Consider the following 20,631-nt stretch of genomic DNA (forward strand, 5'->3'; position numbering starts at 1 on the left):
TGTCATTTTGTTAAATATTTTATTTTAATTTTATAATATTTTTCTTTGACACATTATATCAATAATTGTAATTCTATGTAACTTATATACTGGGCTTATAAATATAATATATTGAATATATATATATAATATAATTAAATTTAATTGCCAATCGATTATCAAATTGATTCGATTTAATTTGATTAATTAATTCAATTTTAATTAAAGTATCCGAGTAGAAAAATAAAATATTTGTTGGTCCACTTTACCATTTTCATTCTACATATCTGATAAGCATAAGAACCCAAAACCCAAAGATTAACAACATGAAAAATAAAACAGCATTGCATTCATTCTTTTCCAATTCCTCCCTAAAATATCGTAGGATTTTCGGATGAATAACTCAATCTTTGGATATCTTTAATCTCAATTATCAAACTTGTGCAAACTTCAGCAATTAATTAATTCAATCACTTGCTACATTTCTACAGTTAACTAGGATAAAGTAGCTTTGTAAATAGAAGTTCATTCCAAGTATCTTGGAGACCAGGCAAACACCAATGAACACAATCCGCATAGCTAATCGGGTTAGCCAACTGTTCGGGTGTCAATGGACTCCATTGCTTCTTATAAATTGAAGTGTGGGCATCTTTACGATAACTCGAGAGTTGAGTGATGTTAAGGAACGTAATTGGATACTTTGATTTACCAAATTCTTCAGCAATCACCTGCATAATGTTCTTGTTTTCTGATCCCCAATAATTAGAATCCTCAATCAAAGTCGTTTCATTATAACAGTTTCCACCAGGTTCCCTCCCATTCCCGACTCCTACATATACAAAATCATTCAACATCTAATTAATTGTTTCATTCATCTTAAAATTCAATGGTTTTTTTTTGTGTGTATGTACACAGGAGATAAAAGTACTATGAAAGTCCAAGAATCAAATTACATTGTATCCATTCTACTCAAAAAGAGTAAATTAGTCATTATATGTTAGATTAAAGAGTAAATCAGTCTTTTGTTAAAAATTCTATCCATTTATAATGTTAAAACTGATCCTTATACGTTAGGATGAGGTATTTATAGTATACCATATGTAACTAATTGATTATTCTATCAGTCACGTCATTTTTAACAATAAAATGGTTAAAACTTTTAAAAATTACTAATTTGCTCTTTGATCTAATATATAAAAATTAATTTGTCTATTTTTTAACAAAAGTATCAAAATACAATCTAACTCTTAATATATCAACCTCCATAATAATTTTAACGTATGTAGAAAGAATTCGACTCACTTGATATGCAAAGGAGACATGCTAGTGAAGAACACCCTCGTCTTGTTACGATCCATGTTTTTCCTCGCCCATTTCAACATGCTTTTCATTGCTACTCGATAAGCATCCTCAGTTGTCAGCTCTTCGATATCTTTCTTTTCATCCTTAAATGACCCTTTCCCTTTCCTGTCAATGCACCATTTTTTTCTGAACTTAGTTAAAAACTATTAACATGTTCAACCCACACGGAAAAATGAAAGAAAAAACCGTACAAGAACTTCATCTTTCGGCCTGTCATCCACCATAGATATGTGTTGAATACCAACACATCGACGCCTTTCCAATTCTTGCCATGCTTGTTGATGGATCCTTTCTTCACCATTCTATCGTCCACTCTGTGAACGATGGCGTTATCCGAATTCGATTCCAGAAGAAATGGTGCCCAGTTGAATTCAATCGTCGCATTGTAATCCTGAAAAAAATGTATCACAACAAATAATACGACCATCAAAACAAAACTAGCCATGTAATGAGTTGAAGAGAGATTTGGGAACCCTAATTACCTTGGCTCTGAAGACCGTTAATGATTGATCGATGGAAGATTCTAAAGACTTTGCATTTGGAGGAAGAATTCTATGGAGAAGGCACACCATTGAAACATACTGACCCCGGTTCAATGAGTCTCCTACAAACATCATCCTCTTCCCTCTTAACGACTCTAGAATCAATGTGGCATTAAACCTTGCAACAAAAATATTATCAAACATCAGCATATATTACTAATATTATATCACCATTTAACTCATATTTATACGTATCAACAAAAATTTATCATTTAAGTCATCTAAATGATAGGTATAATGTTATTAAATTTATGCTCAAGTTTTCCGTTAATATCAATAACACATTATATCTTTAAACAACTCATTATTTAAAAAATTCAATTACACGTTAAATAAAATCATAAAATCACAAATATTTATTTTAATGATTCTTATAGTAAATAATTTGAAAATATGATGAATAATTGTTTATACAATTTTATCTAACATTTTCAAACAAAATAAAACAAGACATAGAGTAAACTTGTAGCTAAGAATAAAAGATTGAAGTGTTGATAATGGTATGGCAAAATATTTCAACTATTTTGACTCTTAACATGTAGCAAGTAGGAACCAAACCAATATGCAATCTTTTTTCCATAGGCTTAGTTGAACAAAGAAGACCCAGCTCAAAGTGGGCCCCAACTACACCAGATTACGTGGACTAAATGCAACTCAGTGTTCCCACGTCCTAATATGTTATATTTAAACAGGAGGCCCCTTACTTGCCATCCACTCCGAGTTAACATGTTATAATTTACACGAGAAGAATCATTTATTAAATATTAAAAAGAATATTCTTTATAATAATATTATTCGCCCTCTAATTTTTAAAAGAAATTATTTTAGTCATTCGTCTAATTTTTCGCGTCTTTTAATCATTCCAATTTACATTATTTGTCAAATTACCCTAAAATGAATGAAAAATTAATATTTATTATTAACTTTGATGGCGTGACATACACGTGAATTGTCATGTGTATGCCACATAAGCAATTGATTAATTATTTTCAATTTAAAAATATCTTTTATAATTTGTAGTACTTTTTATTTTAAAATAATTTTTCAAGTGACAACATATATGTCATATTAACAAAGTTAACAAACGTTGATTTTTTATCTATTTTGAGGTGATTTGATAAGTAACGTAAGTTTAAAGGTTAAAAAAGACAGAAAAATTAAATAAAAGTATGACTGAAGTTGGGGCCAAATAAATGATTTCGTGAATTGTAATTAGAATTCTCAAATCATAAAAAAACCTTCATATTAACTTCATCACATAACTTTTTAACTTTTGAAGTGTTCTACTTTTACTTGCATATTATTTGAAACACTTTCATTACCATTTCATGTGGTGAGAAGCCTCTGAAGCTTGAAACGACAAAAACATAGGAGTTGGCCAACATTGAAGTTTTAAAAGAGAAACAAAACACTACTTTAAGATTCCCAGCATTGAAAAACAAGACAACATATAAGAATATATAAGTATTGCTCTGTGTTTTGTTTTTGTTTTGATCATGAGTATAAAGAGGTTAGGGTTTTAGTGTCATTAAATACCTGGGAAGGTCACATCCATAGGGTTGCCATCGCCATTTCTGATACTCTTTATCAGGTCTACCATGTTCTTGACATGTCAACTGGGGCTGAATGTACGGACACTCCGATTCTTCATAGAGAGGCCGAGTTAACTCGTCCTCACCCACCTCCCACTGAATATATCACATCCTTCTTCAGTTTCCCCTATCGCGAATGGCAGCTTTGACGTCGATTTCGCCTCCTTTTTCTTCCCTACAATCCCACAACCAAAACCCCACCAAGAAAACAGCATTATATATGCTTGTCAAACCCTAAAACAAAGTAAAAAACGGTAACCGAGTTAAGAACTGAGTCACCTGTTTCTTCAGGTTCCCCTCTCGCAAATGGCAGTTTCGACGTCGATTCCGTCTCTTCTTTCTTCCCTATAATCCCATAACCAAAACCCCACCAAGAAAACAATGTCAGTCAAACTCTAAAAAATTGAATAAAAAAACGATGACCGAGTTAAGAACTGACTCACCTGTTTCTTCAGGTTCCCCTATAACAAATGGCAATTGCGACGTCGATTTTGTCTCTTTTTCCTTCCCTACAATCCCATAACCAAAACCCCACCAAGAAAACAGCATTATATATGCTTGTCAAATCAAAACCAACAAAAAAAAAAACACGACTGAGTTAATAACTGAGTTACCTGTTTCAGGGATTGGTTTGATTGGAACGAGTTCATTTCGATCAAAAACGGAGAGCAAGTCTTCACAATAGAGAATGAGAACGAAGACCGTGAACGTTAAGAAGGTGTAAAAGTAGGGAGAAGGACGCGTCTTTCTCAGAGCTGAAGAGGTTGAAGGTGGCAATGGAGGTTTCATTATTTTCTTTTCCTTTTTGATGTTTGGCAACTATGATTAGATAAAAATGGTGTTTTGAAATGAGGGAGATCACTGAATTCAATCATTTGCAATGATCAAAATATAGAAGCTTTTTCGTAGTTGTTGAAGTTTCCGAATATTCAATGTTTTTTATTTGATTTATTCCTATAAAAAGATCCCTTTGTTGCCAAAATTTTAAAAACTTAAAAATACGAAATTATGTGAGAATAAAATGTGGGAATAAATTATTATATATATATGACAGCATTATAAGGTTGTCCAATTGTTCACTGTTTTTTATTGCTAGATATATATTAAATTTAATCATTTTATTCTAGTTCAAGGGAGAAATTTCAAATTAATACATTAGAGATGATATTGTTGGAACAAATAATGTGGAGAGGAGGTTGACTTCTTTTAGAGAAGTCTTCGAAGTATCGTCCATTGAAAGTCGATTGAACACTCAACTTGTCAGTAGTGTCCCTGGTCAGGGTTTTATTTTCTGACTCTACAGAGAACTTGAGTGTCAATATTGCTTGAAAAAGTTACAAGTTTCATAGAGTGAAAACGTCTCCTCGGATCGAATAGTGTTAGATCAAGTGGTAGCATAGGTGCTCAATAATTTCATATAAGGGCATGGTTCAAACCTTATCAAAGTGTAAATATCCATATTTTCTTGGTAGGTAACCGTGTGTAATGCACAATCTAATCTTATTTGACAAGTTATTCTCGTTCAATTAAACTTGTCGCCTCTTGAGCAACCTTAAGCACTCGGGCCCTCTATAAAGTTGGCGAGGCAAAACCACGACTAAAGACAATATTAACATGTTGAGAGATTTGCCAACTTTTGGAAGACTACACTTGAAAACTCTTTTGAAAAGAATAATCAATTTTCCTCAACAGCAACCACAAACCCAAAAGGATTAGTCTTCGTAATATATTTTTCTAAAAAATATATAAAATATAAAATGTTTAATAAATATGCAAATATTATAATAAATACCAGTCATATAAATATGACTAAGATGATTTATATTACATTCATATTCAAAATGCTAAACTAAAAGCAAGTATTTATTTATAATAAAAAAAACTTTGATGTAATTAAAATATTAAAATTATTAATTATAAGTTAAAATGTGTAAACATGAATAAATTTCTTAATTCTATGATAATTTGTAGGAAATATAGCGAGTCTATATATTACATCAAATAAGTTAGAGGACGCTGGACATGATAAATTAATTCAAAATATTAGGGCATTATGACAAAATTGGTCCATTATTTTAATTTTGTTTTAAAAAATCCATATCATTTTCATCCAAGCTGTATCCAATGTACATAGTCAACAATATTCCCAATAGTGATGGATCAACTAAAAGGTTTTTCATTTACTATTTTATTATTATGTACCTACTTAATTATTATAGATTTTAATTATTTTCTTAAACCATTACTTCTTTTTAGAAATTATCATATATGCTTTTATTTTAGACAATATTTAGAACTACTCATAGCCCCAATCCCACCCATAAATAGGAGGATAATGTGCTTCAAAGACACTCAAACTCACATCTTTCGAATTGACAACAATATCTATACCGATCAAATTAAGACTCAATTGGCAAATATCACGTATAGGTAGTTAGCTCATTCTTTTTTTATTCAGAGTAATAATGGTTAGTTACATTTTGTATTATATATAGATAGTTATGATTATAAAATGATTTAAACATAAGACTAATTGTGCTAATTTAACAATACAGAATCATCATTATGATATTGGGCTGTTAAGGCATCCATTTTTTATTTTCTTTAAAATGGATTTTCTAGAGCTAACCTAATTCCATATTACTTTATCATGAACCAAAAATTAAGAAAAACACAAAAGAAAATTTAATCATTGTCATCTTTAGTCCTTAAACTTTTAAAATTTCAAAATTTTAGTTCTCGCCAAATGATAATTGCTAAATTTATTAAGTTTTGTTATTTTCCAAATCGATGCAGACAAACATATTACCTTATGTGTAATGTCACGTCCGCTTGTTATTTCTACGTATTATTCACTAAAAATTCAGTTAATGAATTAATGGCTATCATTTGTGCTAGTAATGAAATTTCAAAGTTCGAAAGTATAGGAGACTTAGAATGATTCAATTAGAGAATATGTGCTAAATCTATAGCTAAATACATAGTTCAATATTAATAACTGGATTTAATCAAATGAATTAGTGATTATCATTTGTGTTAGTATTGAAATTTTAAAATTCAAAAATATAAAAATTAAAATTAGACAAATTAAACTACAAAGACTAATAAAAAATTTAAAAATTATATCAAGCTACCACCTTACAATTTGTCTTTTTTGAAATTAAAGAGAATTTATTCAGGAGAAAAAAAAAACACTCCTTACATAGGACCGTATACTCCAATAGGAAAAACAGAGCATACAGCTTACAGTAAGAATTGTGCTCCCAAGAAAAGACATCAAATTACCGAAACAACCAAGAACACACCTCAGAAAAGCAGGATTAATAAAATAAATAAATAGAGATAAAAGCATTAGTACCTAAAATTGGTAACTTTTCAAACTTGGCCCCTAAATTTTTTTGGGGTTCACATTAGTCCCAAAGCTTGCACTTAATTTAATCCTTAAACTTGGATTCTATTCATGTATGATGACATGTTACTTTGATATGTCATCACCTAAAATTTTAAAAAATATTTAAAAAATTCTAGCGATGACGTAACATAATCTTAGAGTGTCACGTTATTATACATTTATAGAATCTTAACCAAATTGGAAGAAGCTACCAAGTTCAGGGATTAAGGTGAAAAAATAAATTTTAAAACCAAGATGAGAAAAGTTATTAAATTTAAGGGATTCAATTGTTAATTTTATTAGGAATTTTTATTAAATTAATTGGTATGACATTTTGAAAACAAATGAGAGCATTTTGTAAAACAACATTAGAACCAAACCCAAATTTCACCAACTCTTTCCCACATGAAAACCGACATTTCTGTCAAAGCCCTTGAAGAGGAAAGAGAACCGTGTAATTAGCAGGCTTAACATTCAATTGTAACAGGTCTCATTGCAACTGTTTCGGTGCAGGAAATTGACCGAACAGTTTGAGTGCATGGTCCATGTCACCAGAGGAAATAACCAGTTTGAGTTGCAATGATTTAATGTGCATGAGACTACTAAACATCAATTTCACCAAAAAAGAAGGCTCTGTCATCATGCCTTCAATGTAGGCTGCACCAGCCGGGAATCGAACCCGGGTCTGTACCGTGGCAGGGTACTATTCTACCACTAGACCACTGGTGCTTCTTGATAATCTGAAGTATAAGTTTCCGTATTAATATAATCAAACTAAAAAGGAGAAATATTTTGAGAATTATGGATTCATGAAAGGAATTTGATAGCGTGAACGGAGTAGAAAAAAAGGAAAAAGAGTTTGAAAGAGATTCGATTTTTCCATAACATCCATATGATATGACTTAGGACTAGTTTGACAATGTTTTTGAAAATTACTGTGGAAAAGTGCTTTTAAGAAGTACTTTTGAAAAATTTAAGTGTTTGGTATTGCTGTAAAAAAGTGATTTTGAGAAATAAAATGTCTATTTTAGACATGATATTATAAAGTAACAAATCTGTATTTAAATAATGTTCAAATTAGTTAATATTATGATACTTTAGCAAAAATATAAAAAAATAATTTATTCTAAGTTATTGTTAATATTTTAATATATAATATTAATTTTAAATATTTCTAAGTAATTAATATTTTTATTTTTATTTTAATTAATGCTTTTAACACATTCGTATTATTTTATTTTAAAATGTATTTGAATATATAACTCATATTAAATATTAACATAATATTGAAAACATAAACCTAACAAATTAAAATATTACATATATTTGGATTAAAGTTTCAAAAGGGATAATATTTATATACCAAATATAAATACTAAAAATTTTACAATAGCATTTACAATTTGGAAGAAGAAATAGTAATGTTAAAAAGTAAAATACCACCAAAAGTACTTTTGAGTTAAAAAGTTAAAATTTCGCTTTTCATCGTGAAAAGCATTTAATATAAGTTAAAAAATTTTCTACACTAAGGTTTGTTCTTTATTACTTTTTAGGGAAAAATACTTTTTAATGGAAAAGTTCATCTGAGAAGCATTGGAGAACACAACTTTAATGCAGTTTAGCGCTGTTATCAAGTGTTTTTAGAAAGTTCACGAAAAAATATAGTTTATTAATTTCATATGTTTAACATTACATAAAAATTAAAATATTCATTATGTTGGAAATTGAAAATAAATTGATTTAAATATTATTTAAATAATTTAATATAATTATACATAAAATTTACATTTTAATTTTTTACTTTTAATAATTAATGAATTATTTTTAAATTTAATGATATATGAAATATTTTAAATTTTTAAATATAATAATAAACAATATTTAAGGTCTAACATATTAGTATAAAATTTTGTCTAACATTGATTGTGATTAGATCATCCAAGGGTCGTAGCTCATTCGATATAATTTAGATCAAACTTGAATAAAGATTTTTACACTTTGGGCTAGACTAGTCCATCTTAAATTTAATTTAAATGATAAAAAAATATTTTGAATTTATATTTAATTATAAAAGTATATAAATATCAATTAAAAATATAATTTTAATATATTATTATTTTTTGAATAATGAAAAGGGATTTTTGAGCAGGTGGTGCAAGCCCAAAAACTAGCCTAGAGTTGAAACTTTTTTTAGCACGTTGACACAACTAGCTGTGATCAAATTGACCTTTCTCCATTACAGGTTTGCCAGCATCTTCCTTGTGGGGTTCAACTTACAACTCTCTTCAATCATATTAGTACAAAAATGTTTTTTTTTTACCTTTAACTAATCAATAATTTCTCCATTTATGTTCCTTAATTAATCATCAATTATATCCATTGAAATCCAACATGAACATGTTTCGAATCTCACTAACCTTTTAGATTCAAGCCTTATCTGTGCTAGTCTTTCCAGTAAGTTTGTGAAATTTTAGTAAAAGAGTCCCTCGATGCTCACAATGCTGCTTGAAAAGAACTTGGTGTTCCCCCTATGAGATGGGACAATGTGTTGGCAGGCTTTGCACTGAGTTACGCTCATGGCCGGGTCAACAATTGCACTCTTGTGCATGCACAAGACCCTTCGGGTCAGAATCTTGCTTGGAGCAACAGCCCTGAACTTTCAGCAACCGATGCTGTCGGACTTTGGCTGACTCAAAAGCAGGATTTTTAAGGAAAAAGCTTATTGACATGGGAAACACGATACAAAATCGTGCAAGACTTAACATCGGCATTGCTGTATCCGTATGAAGAAGGAAATTACTGTGTATTACTTAGAGATATCAAGACCAACAACATTATGTTGGATTCCAGCTTTGATGATAAACTCGGTGTAATACCCAAATTTTGTCCGGCCCAAGCCCAACTATTAAAACTCAGATATAAAAAATACCAAATAAATAAAGGTCCAATAATAGTCCAGCCACAATCCAATACAATGGGCCCAATTTCAAAACACCCAAAATTTAAACCCAAGCCCAAAATACATTACCCTAGCCCAAATACCCCTAGCCCAAAATCGAAACAAACAAAACCCTAGGGTTTCAGGGTCTTCACGCCGCTTTCCCTCAGCCTCACGCACGCACGTAGCACCACTCACGCGAGCCTCCAGACTGCGCGCGCCACAGACATCCGTCGTGCACGTCCCCGACCTCGCACGCGTTCTCGCAAAGAACGAACAAACGAGCAGCAAAGCAGACACCAACAACACACAAAAGGAGCAGAGAGAAAAAAAACAAATATGGCAGAACGGGGGCGATTTGTTTTCGTTTTTATTTTTCATTTTTATGTAAATAGAGACTATAAAAAGACCAAGAGTGTACTGTAACTCTCTCAGGCATTCAATATACAAAAAGAAATCGGTTTACAAAAAGGTTTTTTTTTTGGGTTTTTGTTCTCTTCCATTTTCCCTGGTTACTTGATTCATTCCTCTTTTTCTTTTTCTAGTTTTTATATTCATTAATCGTGGGTTAAAAAGAGAAATAAAAAAAGAAAGAGGAGAGAGCGAAGAGTTTACCTGGCGATCGATTCCTTGCTTACTTCGTTGCAATCGATGATCGAGTAAGGGATCTTGGAAAGGCCAGCTTGAGAGCATGAGACGGAGGCCATGACTTTGAGAGATTTTGAAACGGCGCAGCCATGAACAAAAGGGACTACGGTTTTCCTTGTTTAAACTGGCCGGATGTTAGTTTAACTTAGGTTTTGTATCAATTGTGCAACGGCGTCGTTTAGGCCAACTTCAACGGCTTTAAAATGGCACCGTACAGGCCACATCCAGTGACCCGATCCGAACTAAATTCCCGGTCCGCGCGTTTTGGCTTAATGGCTTATTTCCGCAATTAGTCCTCTGCTTTTGTAATATTCTTATATTGATCCTTTTACGCCTTTTAAATTTTGCCACATCTTTTCATTGTCTGTTTCGATTTGGCCCATGCTAAAACATAGCGTTTTGGGGCTGGGGATATTTTCCTCTTTAATCTCCATGTTATTTGCGTGTGCTTTTTTTGGTCCTCCATTCTGCTTTACTTTCATTTTTTCTCCTTTTAATTTCAAATTAAATACATTTTAATCCATATTTATTTAATTAAATATATTGTATTTTATTTCGTTTAAATTTTCTTTTTATTTTAGATATATCTATTTTTTAAAAAACTAACATTCTTTTTATGATTAGGTTTAATATAATTTAAGTTATTATCATATATTAGTACTTAATCTTATTATATACTTTTTTTTAGTTATAATGTACTATTATTGGTATTATAAGCCTATTATGTATTATCATCTTATATTAATTACGTATTATATTGTTTTAAAACTTGTTATATATGTATTATTATTGTAAATATATCATTGCATTTTTATCTTTTCATGAAAATTTGATATGTTTGTATACTTTCTTAATATTTTCTATTTATAATAATTCTTTAATTCATTTTTATTCTCTTTTATATATCGAAGATACTCTACATAATATTATTATTTTTAAGTAGGTATATATTTTTTATATTTCTCTTAATTCATTTTTATATAATTTTGTATTTTATATAAAGATGTTTTATAGAATATCATTTTATATATATATACAAATTTTTTATTTTATATATAATTTATTCTATATGTAAAATTTTTTTGTGTACATACAATTTATTTTAAAGATTTCGTATGTATACCTTATTAATTTACAATTTCCATTTCTTTTATGCCATTTTTTAGTTATTTCAAAACTTGTACATTTGGTTCGCATTTTCATTAATCGGCTTTTTTTAGTTTTTGAACGTTGATATTGATATTGACATAATGTACAATTAAGATTATTGTTGCTATGTTTGTCAAGATTAATTTATTATTTATTCATTATTCTTTAGTATGTGTTTGGATTATATATTATCTCTTATGTCGTACATCACCATTCAAATATGTTACATTTGTAAGAATTGTATTTTATTAAACCACTACAATCCTTTTATTTCAAAAGTTTTAAAAAGAGGCTTGGTGTTCTTAATTTCCGAGAAAATTGCGCCCTAACTTACTGGGTTTCAATTCTTCTCGATGAATTTAACTAGTCAATTGTTTATTTTATTAAAACCATACAATCTTTAAAATAAAGTTTTTAAGATTTCAAAATGTTGGATCCTAACTTACTGGATATGACATTTTGTTATCTCGATTTTAAAATAAAGGCAATATTTTGTGTTTAGGAATTTCGAGAAATTGAACCCTAACATACTGGATTCTGATTTCTCGATTGACTTAAATAACCAGACATCATTCTCAAAACATATGAATTTTTAAAATTTAAAAAAAAAGACGAATTTAACTTTGAAGATTGAACTGTTGTACTCTAACTCAGTGAGTGTGGCGGTTTATTTCTTTGAAATAGGGTACGTCTTATCATCCAATTCAATTATTTAGGTTTTTATTTCATAGGATCGTATTTTAAAATCTTTTCAAGTTTTGACACTAAGACATTAAACAATTAATTCGGTACTAATTTTGGGTATTACGAGGGTGCTAACCCTTCCTCGTGTGTAATCGACTCCCGAATCTATTTTCTCAAAATTTCGCAGACCAAAATTATTTTCAAGGTGAGCCAATCACGCCTCAATAAAGGATTGGTGGCGACTCCCATTTTCATTTTCAAAGTCGATCCCCGTTTTTCAAATATAAAAAAATGGTTTCGACACTCGGAGACTACGGATTAGCTAGGTTAGTTGATCATTCAAAAGGGTTAAAAAACACTCTTTTAGCAAGGGTGGGATACATTGCTCTTGAATGTCTATCTTCGGTCAAGGCTAGCGAAGAATCCGATGTATATAGTTTTGGAGTAGTGGCATTAGAAATTGCTTGTGGTAAAAGGTCAATTGAACCCAAATTTCATGAGCTTGACACTCTATTACTTCCATGGGTGTGGGAGTCATATGGAAATGGAAAGGTTCTTGACGTGGCTGACAAGAAAATGGGAATGGAATTCGACCCAAAACAAATGGAATGTTTGGTGATTGTTGGACTATGGTGTGCGCACCCAAATCTCAAACTAACACCATCAATCAGGCAAGTCATTTAAGCTCTTCATATCGAGGCACAGTTGCCAAATCTTCCAAGCACAATACATGTTCCCTGTTATAATGCACCTATTGCTCCAGGAATTGGAACAAGCGAGCCAGTATTTGTTGGAACAACGGAAATGTAAATATACACAATCGCAACAAGTAATAAAGTGACAAATAAATATCGAGTTATCGTAGCTACAGAGACTATGTAAGAAAATATTTATGAAATACAATCAAAAACATTTTGGTGAAGGAAAATATTTTGTTTTGAAAGAAAACTGTTTAATAAAACTAGATTTTTACTAAGTAAATTAACTAAGAAAATTAAAAGATAAAATTGCAAAGTATGAATTCTGAAAAATAAGTTTAATCAATATTACATAATTGTGTTAGATCAATTACTTTTCTTAACTTATTATTACTAAAACAATGTTCATGTTGTTATGAATATATTCACGGCAACTTAGTAATTTGTTAACTATAGCATATACAGACTTACCAAATTAACTAATCTCTTGAACATATTACTATGTCAATTGAAACAATTAATCAATTTTAATAAGCAAGTAAAATATTACGTTAAGTAACAATATATTCCTACGCTGAAACAGTTTAATCACAATAATCTTGCAAGTTATGCAAGGCTAATGTATCGTTTATCATCGTCGCTAATTTAACCTTCAACTACCTTAGAAGATTAAATATGCATCGATTAAGTATTGTGTCAATTAATTACAATTTTAATACAATTAATAATTAATTTATTAGTTATCATTCAATACGATTAATTCACAAAATCAAATTTTGTTCGTGGCAGAAAATATAGCCAGAAAGGCTATTTCAATAGCGGCGTCAAAAATGCCTATAAAAGCTCAATTCATTATTTCAGAATAGGAATATAGAACTAAAGGAAAGAAGTCTTGTCTTGGGAATAAAAAAAATAATAGTTTCCTTTTTTTTTTGAAGAACAATATTTCTTTTTTTCTTCGTCCTTTGTTACATTGTGTAGCGACCTAAAAATTTTCGGCACGGGCGCTAGTCGAAGTAATTATTGAAAACTTGAAAACCGAATCTCGATTTTATTTGAAAAAGGAGTCGCCACCAATCTTTTTTCCTAGGTGTGATCGGACACCTAATAAATTCTCTTTTTAGAAAAAAAAATTATTTTAAATTTTTTTTAAAAGAGGAGATTTTAGGTCTACGTGAAAATCCAGAGAAAATTAGAGTTTGGGAGTCGATTCGCCATGAGGAAGGTATTAGCACCTCATGACGCCCAAAATTAGTATCTCGTTAAATGCACGTTGTCTTAATTTTCAAAAATACGAGTTCAATCTAATATTTAATCGTGATCCGATTAAAACACGAGAATTTTTTTTAAAACACGAGAATTTTGGAAACACAATTTTTTAAAAAAACGAAAATTTATGAAACACGAGATTTTTTTTTGAAAACACAAAAATTTTCAAAACACCGAAATTTTTGACAACACGAGGATTTTTGAAACACGGGAATTTTCTGAAAACATGTAAAATTTTGAAAATTGGAATTTTTTGAAAACACGAAAATTTTTCTGATTTTTTTATTAAGCACGTATCGTATTTAACACTAATCGGTGATATTCACTCAACATAGCAATGAAATCAACGAATTAGTGTCAAATCGATTCGTTACTTTATTTTTGAAAACACGAGAAAATTTTTCGAAGACACGAAAATTTTGAAACCCGAGGATTTTTTTGAAAATACGAATTTTTTGAATATTTTTTATTTTTAAAAGGGCGTATCGAGTTTAACACAAACCGGTGATATTCACCCAACATAGCGATGAAATCAACGATTTTATGATAAATCGATCCGTTGCCTTATTTTTTAAAATTATTTAAAATAAAATAAAATTAAAATTGAATTAAATTGAAAATATAAATACAAAAATATAAAAATGCATAAAATGCTAATAATATTAAAATGAAATAACATAAAAATACGAGCATTAAATTAAAAGTGAAATAAACGAAATTACCGAAAAATCTAAAACGCGAGCTTCATCGAACGGGTTACACAAATTGAAATTTTCTTTTCTTTTTCTCTTCTTTTTTTTTTTTTTCTTTTTTCTTTTTTCTTCTCTCTTCTTTCTGGCCTGCTTCTTTTGGGCCTGCTGGGCCGTTGGTCAGGCCTAGCCTGCTGCTGCTGGGCTGGAGCGTGCGGGCCTGCTGCTGGGCTGGCTGTTGAGTGGGCTGCTGGACAGCTGCAGTATGTTGGGCTCAAATGCTGTTGGGTTGGCCTGCTAAGCTTTTTTTTGGTTTTTTTTTTTTTTTTTTGCTTAAAATTTTTTTGGGCTAGGGCTGCTGCTGGGTTTCTTGGGTCGCGAGTCGGGTTGCCGGATCGGGTTGGGTCGGTTTGACCTGGCTATTAATTTTTATTTTTTTATTTTTTCTTTTTCTTTTTTCTTTTTCTTCCTTCTTTCTTTCTCTTTTTTCTTTCTTCTTCTCCGATCGGCCTCCTTCACGCCGCTGCTGCACCGCCGTCGCTCCTCCTCTCTCTTCCTTTCTTTCCTCTTCCTCTTCCTCCTCCTTCTTTTTGCTGCTGAAATTTTTTTTGAAACTTTCTTTTTTTTTATTTTGTCCGGGCCTCCATTTTTGGGGTTTTAAGTCCAATTTATAGATGTTTTTCTCTTCCTTTTTGCAGAGATTAGGTGGCTAGGGGAGAGGGAGGCCATGCCTTAGGCCGGTGGCCGGAAATCACGGGGGTAGGTGTGCAAGTTGCTGCTAGAAGGACTAAACTGCAATTTCAGTAAAAGTTCTAGGGCCAAAACGAGTTTTGAGAAAATTTAGGGGTTAAAATGTAATTTTAAAAAGTTGGTGGGTCAAAATGTAATTTCAAAAAGTTTAGTGGTCAAAATGTATTTTTTTATTTTTTATTTTTGAAATTTTTTTGAATTTTTTTAAATATATATATAAACACGACAAAACCCGGACAAAATTTAGTGCTTACAGCTGCCCCTCTTTGCTCATCGCTGTGAAACAGGGATAGAGCAAAGACTTTAAAAGCACTGAATTTTGTTTGATTGTCCAATTTTATTCTCTATTTTTCTTGTTGAAAAACAAAAAACAAAAATCGCTCGGCATGTGACCCGAGGCTCAACTCACCTCTCGTATTATGAGTTGATTTTAAAAAACAGAAATTTAAAAGAAATACTTCGGCATGTTTCCGAGGCTCAACTCACCTCTCGCAATATGAGTTTATTTTTTTGAAAAAAATAGAAATTAAAAAAAAATAACTCAGCGTGACCCGAGGCTCAACTCACCTCTCGTATTATGAGTTGATTTTTGAAAAAAAACAGAAATTAAAAATACCTCAGCGTGACCCGAGGCTCAACTCACCTCTCGTATTATAAGTTGATTTTTGAAAAAAAATAGAAATTAAAAAATACCTCGGCAGGGCGAGGCTCAACTCACCTCTCAGATTATGAGTTGATTTTTGGAAAAAAACAGAAATTAAAAAATATCACAGCTTGACCCGAGGCTCAACTCACCTCTTGTATTATGAGTTGATTTTTGAAAAACAACAGAAATTAAAAAAAATACCTCAGCGTGACCCGAGGCTCAACTCACCTCTCGTATTATGAGTTGATTTTGAAAACAATGAAATTAAAAATACCTCAACAGGACCAAGCTCAACTCACCTCTCAGATATGAGTTGATTTTGAAAAAAAGAAATTAAAAAAATACCTCGGTGTGACCCGAGGCTCAACTCACCTCTCAGATTATGAGTTGATTTTTGAAAAAAAAGAAATTAAAAATACCTCAACAGGACTCGAGGCTCAACTCACCTCTCGATTATGAGTTGATTTTGAAAAAAAAGAAATTAAAAATACCTCGGCGTGACCCGAGGCTCAACTCACCTCTCAGATTATGAGTTGATTTTTGAAAAACAATGAAATTAAAAATACCTCAACAGTGACCGAGGCTCAACTCACCTCTCGTATTATGAGTTGATTTTTGAAAAAAAATAGAAATTAAAAAATACCTCAGCGTGACCCGAGGCACAACTCACCTCTCGTATTATGAGTTGATTTTTGAAAAACAACAGAAATTAAATTAAAAAAATCTTGAAAGAAACAGGGTTTCAAGAAACATCCGGTGAACTAAAAGCCTTCTTCTTCATTTATTCTGTGCAGCTTTCTCCCAGTATTGCTTGCACTACTAGTATACCTGTATATGTCAAGTATGATGTTATTATGATATGCACATGTTTGTCCTAAATGCTTTTATGTCTGACATGATCATGCCATGCACTCTGGGTTGTTTGTCACATGACCCTTTCTGACTTTCGTGAGGGCCTTCATTCATTGCCTTCATTCTCGACTTTCTCTCAGGTTTTGTATTCATCTTCAAATTTTGCGAATAATCCACTCTTCCTCGTATATCACCCTCCTGCCCCCTGTTGAACCTTGTTCTTACTTTGGGGCCCGCGTACTTAATAAATTCTCAACCAGGTAATGCTCAACATTCCTTTTGTTTAGAATATGTCATCTTACTATTTATCATTTAAATGAATCAAACACGAGATGCATAAAAAAGAAAAAGTAGGCATGAAAGAAATACCTCACATTCATTTTTTTAAGCAACAAACGAAGGAAATTGACAAGGAAAGTTTAACAAATAAATTTTCATAAAGAAAAGAAAGCGAATTCAATAGCCAGAAATGCTCTAGACATCCAATGCATGAACTTTCCACGTTTCTTCATCCTGGATCTTTTCGAGCACGGCTTCTTGTGTAGAAGATTTTGAGCTTCTGAGAATGCTTCAAATATTGTAATCTCGTCATTCGACTCCCCATTCAAGTCGTCTTGCTCCTTAAGTTCAAGCCCATTTCATTAGGACGCCCTTTTGGGTTTTTATCCTAATCCTTTTTGTTTATCAAGACACACTTTTCGGGTTTTCATCTTGATTTTTCTTTTCTTTTCTTTTTCTGTTTTTTTGTTTTTTTTTGTCTTGTTTTTTTAAGCATAATATTTTTTCACAGCATCTGAGTTCAGTGGATTAGGCAATTCTTTCCCATCTATCTCAGTGAGAATCAGAGCCCCTCTTGAGAATGCCTTTTTTACAACGTATGGCCCTTCCCAATTTGGCGACCATTTTCCTCGAAAGTCTTTTTGTATTGGAAGGATCTTTCTTAGTACCAGTTCCCCTTCGCGGAATTCTCTTAGCCGTACCCTTTTATCATGGGCCGTGATCATTCTATTCTAATAAATCTGTCCATGACAAATTGCCTTCAAGCGTTTTCCCTCAATAAGATTTAGCTGATCATATCGAGCTTGAACCCACTCTGATTCTTCTAACTTTGATTCCAACAAGACACGTAGGGATGGGATCTCCACTTCGATGGGCAGAACAGCTTCCATTCCGTAGACTAGAGAAAAAGGAGTTGCCCCCGTAGATGTTCGCACAGAGGTGCGGTACGCGTACAAAGCAAATGGTAGCTTCTCGTGCCAGTCCTTATATGTCTCAGTCATCTTCCCGATAATCCTCTTTATATTATTATTAGCCGCTTCTACCGCTCCGTTCATCTTCGGGCGATAGGGTGAAGAATTATGATGCTTTATCTGAAATTGCTCACATACTTCTTTCATCATCTTGTTGTTCAAATTTAAAGCATTATCTGAAATGATTCTTTCAGGCAGACCATATCGACATATGATCTCCTTTTTTAAGAACCTACAGATTGCTGCCTTTGTAACATTAGCAAACGAAGTGGCTTCTACCCATTTTGTGAAGTAGTCTATAACCACAAAGATGAATCGATGCCCATTGGAAGCTTTCGGGGAAATTGGCCCTATAACATCCATCCCCCACATATAAAAAGGCCACGAAGAAGTCATGACATGAAGGGGCAACGGAGCAACATGAATTTTATCGCCATAAATTTGACATTTGTGGCACTTTCGTGCGTAGTCAATGCAATCCCTTTCCATCGTTAGCCAATAATAACCAAGTCTCATAATCTGCCTGGCCATGGCGAAACCACTAGCATGCGTTCCACAAATTCCTTCATGAACCTCCTCAAGTATCTTTCTAGCTTCAACAGCGTCAACGTACCTCAAGAGCACTTGATCTTTTCCTCTTTTGTATAGAATATCCCCGTCAAGAACAAACCCAATCGCCATTCTTCTTATTTTTCTTTTGTCATTCTCGTTTGCTTGCTCAGGGTACCTTTGATTCTTGATGTACTCTAGGATATCATGGAACCATGGTCGTCCATTTGACTCCTCCTCAATGCTAAAACAGGGTGCGGGAGTCTCATATATGCTCATTTGGATAGGCATCATCTCAGTTTCTCTGTTTGCTTTGAACATCGAAGCCAAGGTGGCTAGGGCATCAGCCAATTGGTTATCTTCTCGTGGAAAGCAGTTAAAAGTCACTTCTTTGAATTCTTTGACCAATTTCGCAACGAGATCGTGATATCTGACTAATTTTGGATCTCTCACTTCCCAATCTCCACGAATTTGATAAATGACTAATGTTTAGTCCCCGTGTACCTCTAAAATTTCAATTTTCCTCTCGATAGCTGAACGAAGTCCCATGATGCAAGCTTCATACTCTGCTATATTATTGGTACAGAAGAAGTTCAATCTGGCAGTGAGCAGATAATGATCTCCTTCCGGCGACACTAAGACTGCTCTGATCCCATGCCTCAATGCATTCGATGCACCATCAAAGTTCATCTTCCATGATTTCTCTTTTGATGACTCACCCTCTTTTTCTGAAATGCACATCAAGTCTTCATCTGGGAAATCAAATCTCAAAGGCTCGTATTCTTCCGTTGTTCGACTTGCCAAGAAGTCAGCTATCGCGCTTCCCTTTATCGATTTTTGGCTCACATACACGATATCATACCCAGTCAGTAAGATCTGCCATCGTGCCATTCTTCCTGAGAGTGCAGGTGACTCCATCATGTACTTTATTGGATCCAGTTTTGAAATTAACCATGTCGTATGATACAACATGTGTTGACACCATTTTTTTGATGAAAACGAGGTCCACTTGGATTTTGAAAATGAAAACAAAAACGGGAGTCGCCACCAATCCTTTTTGATGAGGTGTGATCGGGTCACCTCGAAAAGTGATTGTTTTTAATAAACGATTTAATTTTTATTAAAACAACGATTTTGGTCTGCGAAATTCAGAAAAATGGGTTCGGGAGTCGGTTACGCACGAGGAAGGATTAGCACACTCGAAACGCCCAAAATTGGTACCTAGTTGATTACTTAATGTCTTGCTGTCGAAAATTGAGAACTCGAAAAGAATTTAAAAATACGATCCCTCTTTATATTGCGTTATTTTAAAATTACTCGAATAAATCAAAATGAAAAATGCCTTCTTATAAGATGCCACATCCAGTAAGTTAGGACACAACACCTTGTATTTTCTAGAGTAAGCTTGCATTTTCATTTTTTATTGAGACCTCATTTATTTTTAATTTCAAAGGGATATTCAGTTACTTAGAATCAACGAAGAAAATCGAAACCCAGTAAGTTAGGGCACGATTTCTCGAATTTTCTAAATATAGAATATTGCCTTTATTCTTGAAATTTTATGTTTTGGAAATTTAAAAGGATATTTTGCTATTTAGGTTTAACGAGAAAATCGAGGCCCAGTAAGTTAGGGTACAATTTCT

General features: G+C 32.2%; 2 protein-coding genes, 1 non-coding gene and 1 pseudogene across 3 annotated transcripts; 1 reads left to right on the forward strand and 3 right to left on the reverse strand.

The window, feature by feature from the left end:
* Window positions 1-1,245: 1,245 nt before the first annotated feature.
* LOC128041888 (protein trichome birefringence-like 33) lies at window positions 1,246-4,331 on the reverse strand (annotated as a pseudogene).
* Window positions 4,332-7,524: 3,193 nt separating this feature from the next.
* On the reverse strand, window positions 7,525-7,595 carry TRNAG-GCC (transfer RNA glycine (anticodon GCC)). Its single transcript has one exon. It is a non-coding gene; the product is annotated as a tRNA-Gly (tRNA).
* A 4,981-nt stretch (window positions 7,596-12,576) lies between these two features.
* On the forward strand, window positions 12,577-13,118 carry LOC128041761 (L-type lectin-domain containing receptor kinase IX.1-like). Its single transcript, XM_052632078.1, has 2 exons — window positions 12,577-12,956; window positions 13,049-13,118. Exons 1-2 carry the CDS (start codon window positions 12,577-12,579, stop codon window positions 13,116-13,118), a joined length of 450 nt encoding a protein of 149 aa, XP_052488038.1.
* A 5,081-nt stretch (window positions 13,119-18,199) lies between these two features.
* On the reverse strand, window positions 18,200-19,906 carry LOC128041762 (uncharacterized). The gene is made up of 3 exons (XM_052632079.1): window positions 19,573-19,906; window positions 18,743-19,347; window positions 18,200-18,559 (listed from the first exon to the last, which is right to left on the reverse strand). The coding sequence occupies exons 1-3, from the start codon at window positions 19,904-19,906 to the stop codon at window positions 18,200-18,202; spliced, it is 1,299 nt and encodes a 432-aa protein (XP_052488039.1).
* Between the last annotated feature and the right edge of the window lie 725 nt (window positions 19,907-20,631).

This window comes from Gossypium raimondii, chromosome 6 (genome assembly GCF_025698545.1).
Source record: "Gossypium raimondii isolate GPD5lz chromosome 6, ASM2569854v1, whole genome shotgun sequence".
Taxonomy (NCBI): Eukaryota; Viridiplantae; Streptophyta; class Magnoliopsida; order Malvales; family Malvaceae; genus Gossypium; species Gossypium raimondii.

Bases quoted from the DNA above. Each gene is read 5' to 3' on its own strand.
- LOC128041762 (XM_052632079.1), bottom strand. From the start codon at position 19,906: ATGGAGTCACCTGCACTCTCAGGAAGAATGGCACGATGGCAGATCTTA. The intron at 19,348-19,572 runs GTACCAATAATA...TTCCACGAGAAG, and splicing joins TGCCAGATTGAACTTCTTCT to ATAACCAATTGGCTGATGCC. The intron at 18,560-18,742 runs GTTATAGACTAC...GAGCAATTTCAG, and splicing joins GGCATCGATTCATCTTTGTG to ATAAAGCATCATAATTCTTC.
- LOC128041761 (XM_052632078.1), top strand. From the start codon at position 12,577: ATGGTTTCGACACTCGGAGACTACGGATTAGCTAGGTTAGTTGATCAT. The intron at 12,957-13,048 runs GCAAGTCATTTA...CTATTGCTCCAG, and splicing joins AAACTAACACCATCAATCAG to GAATTGGAACAAGCGAGCCA.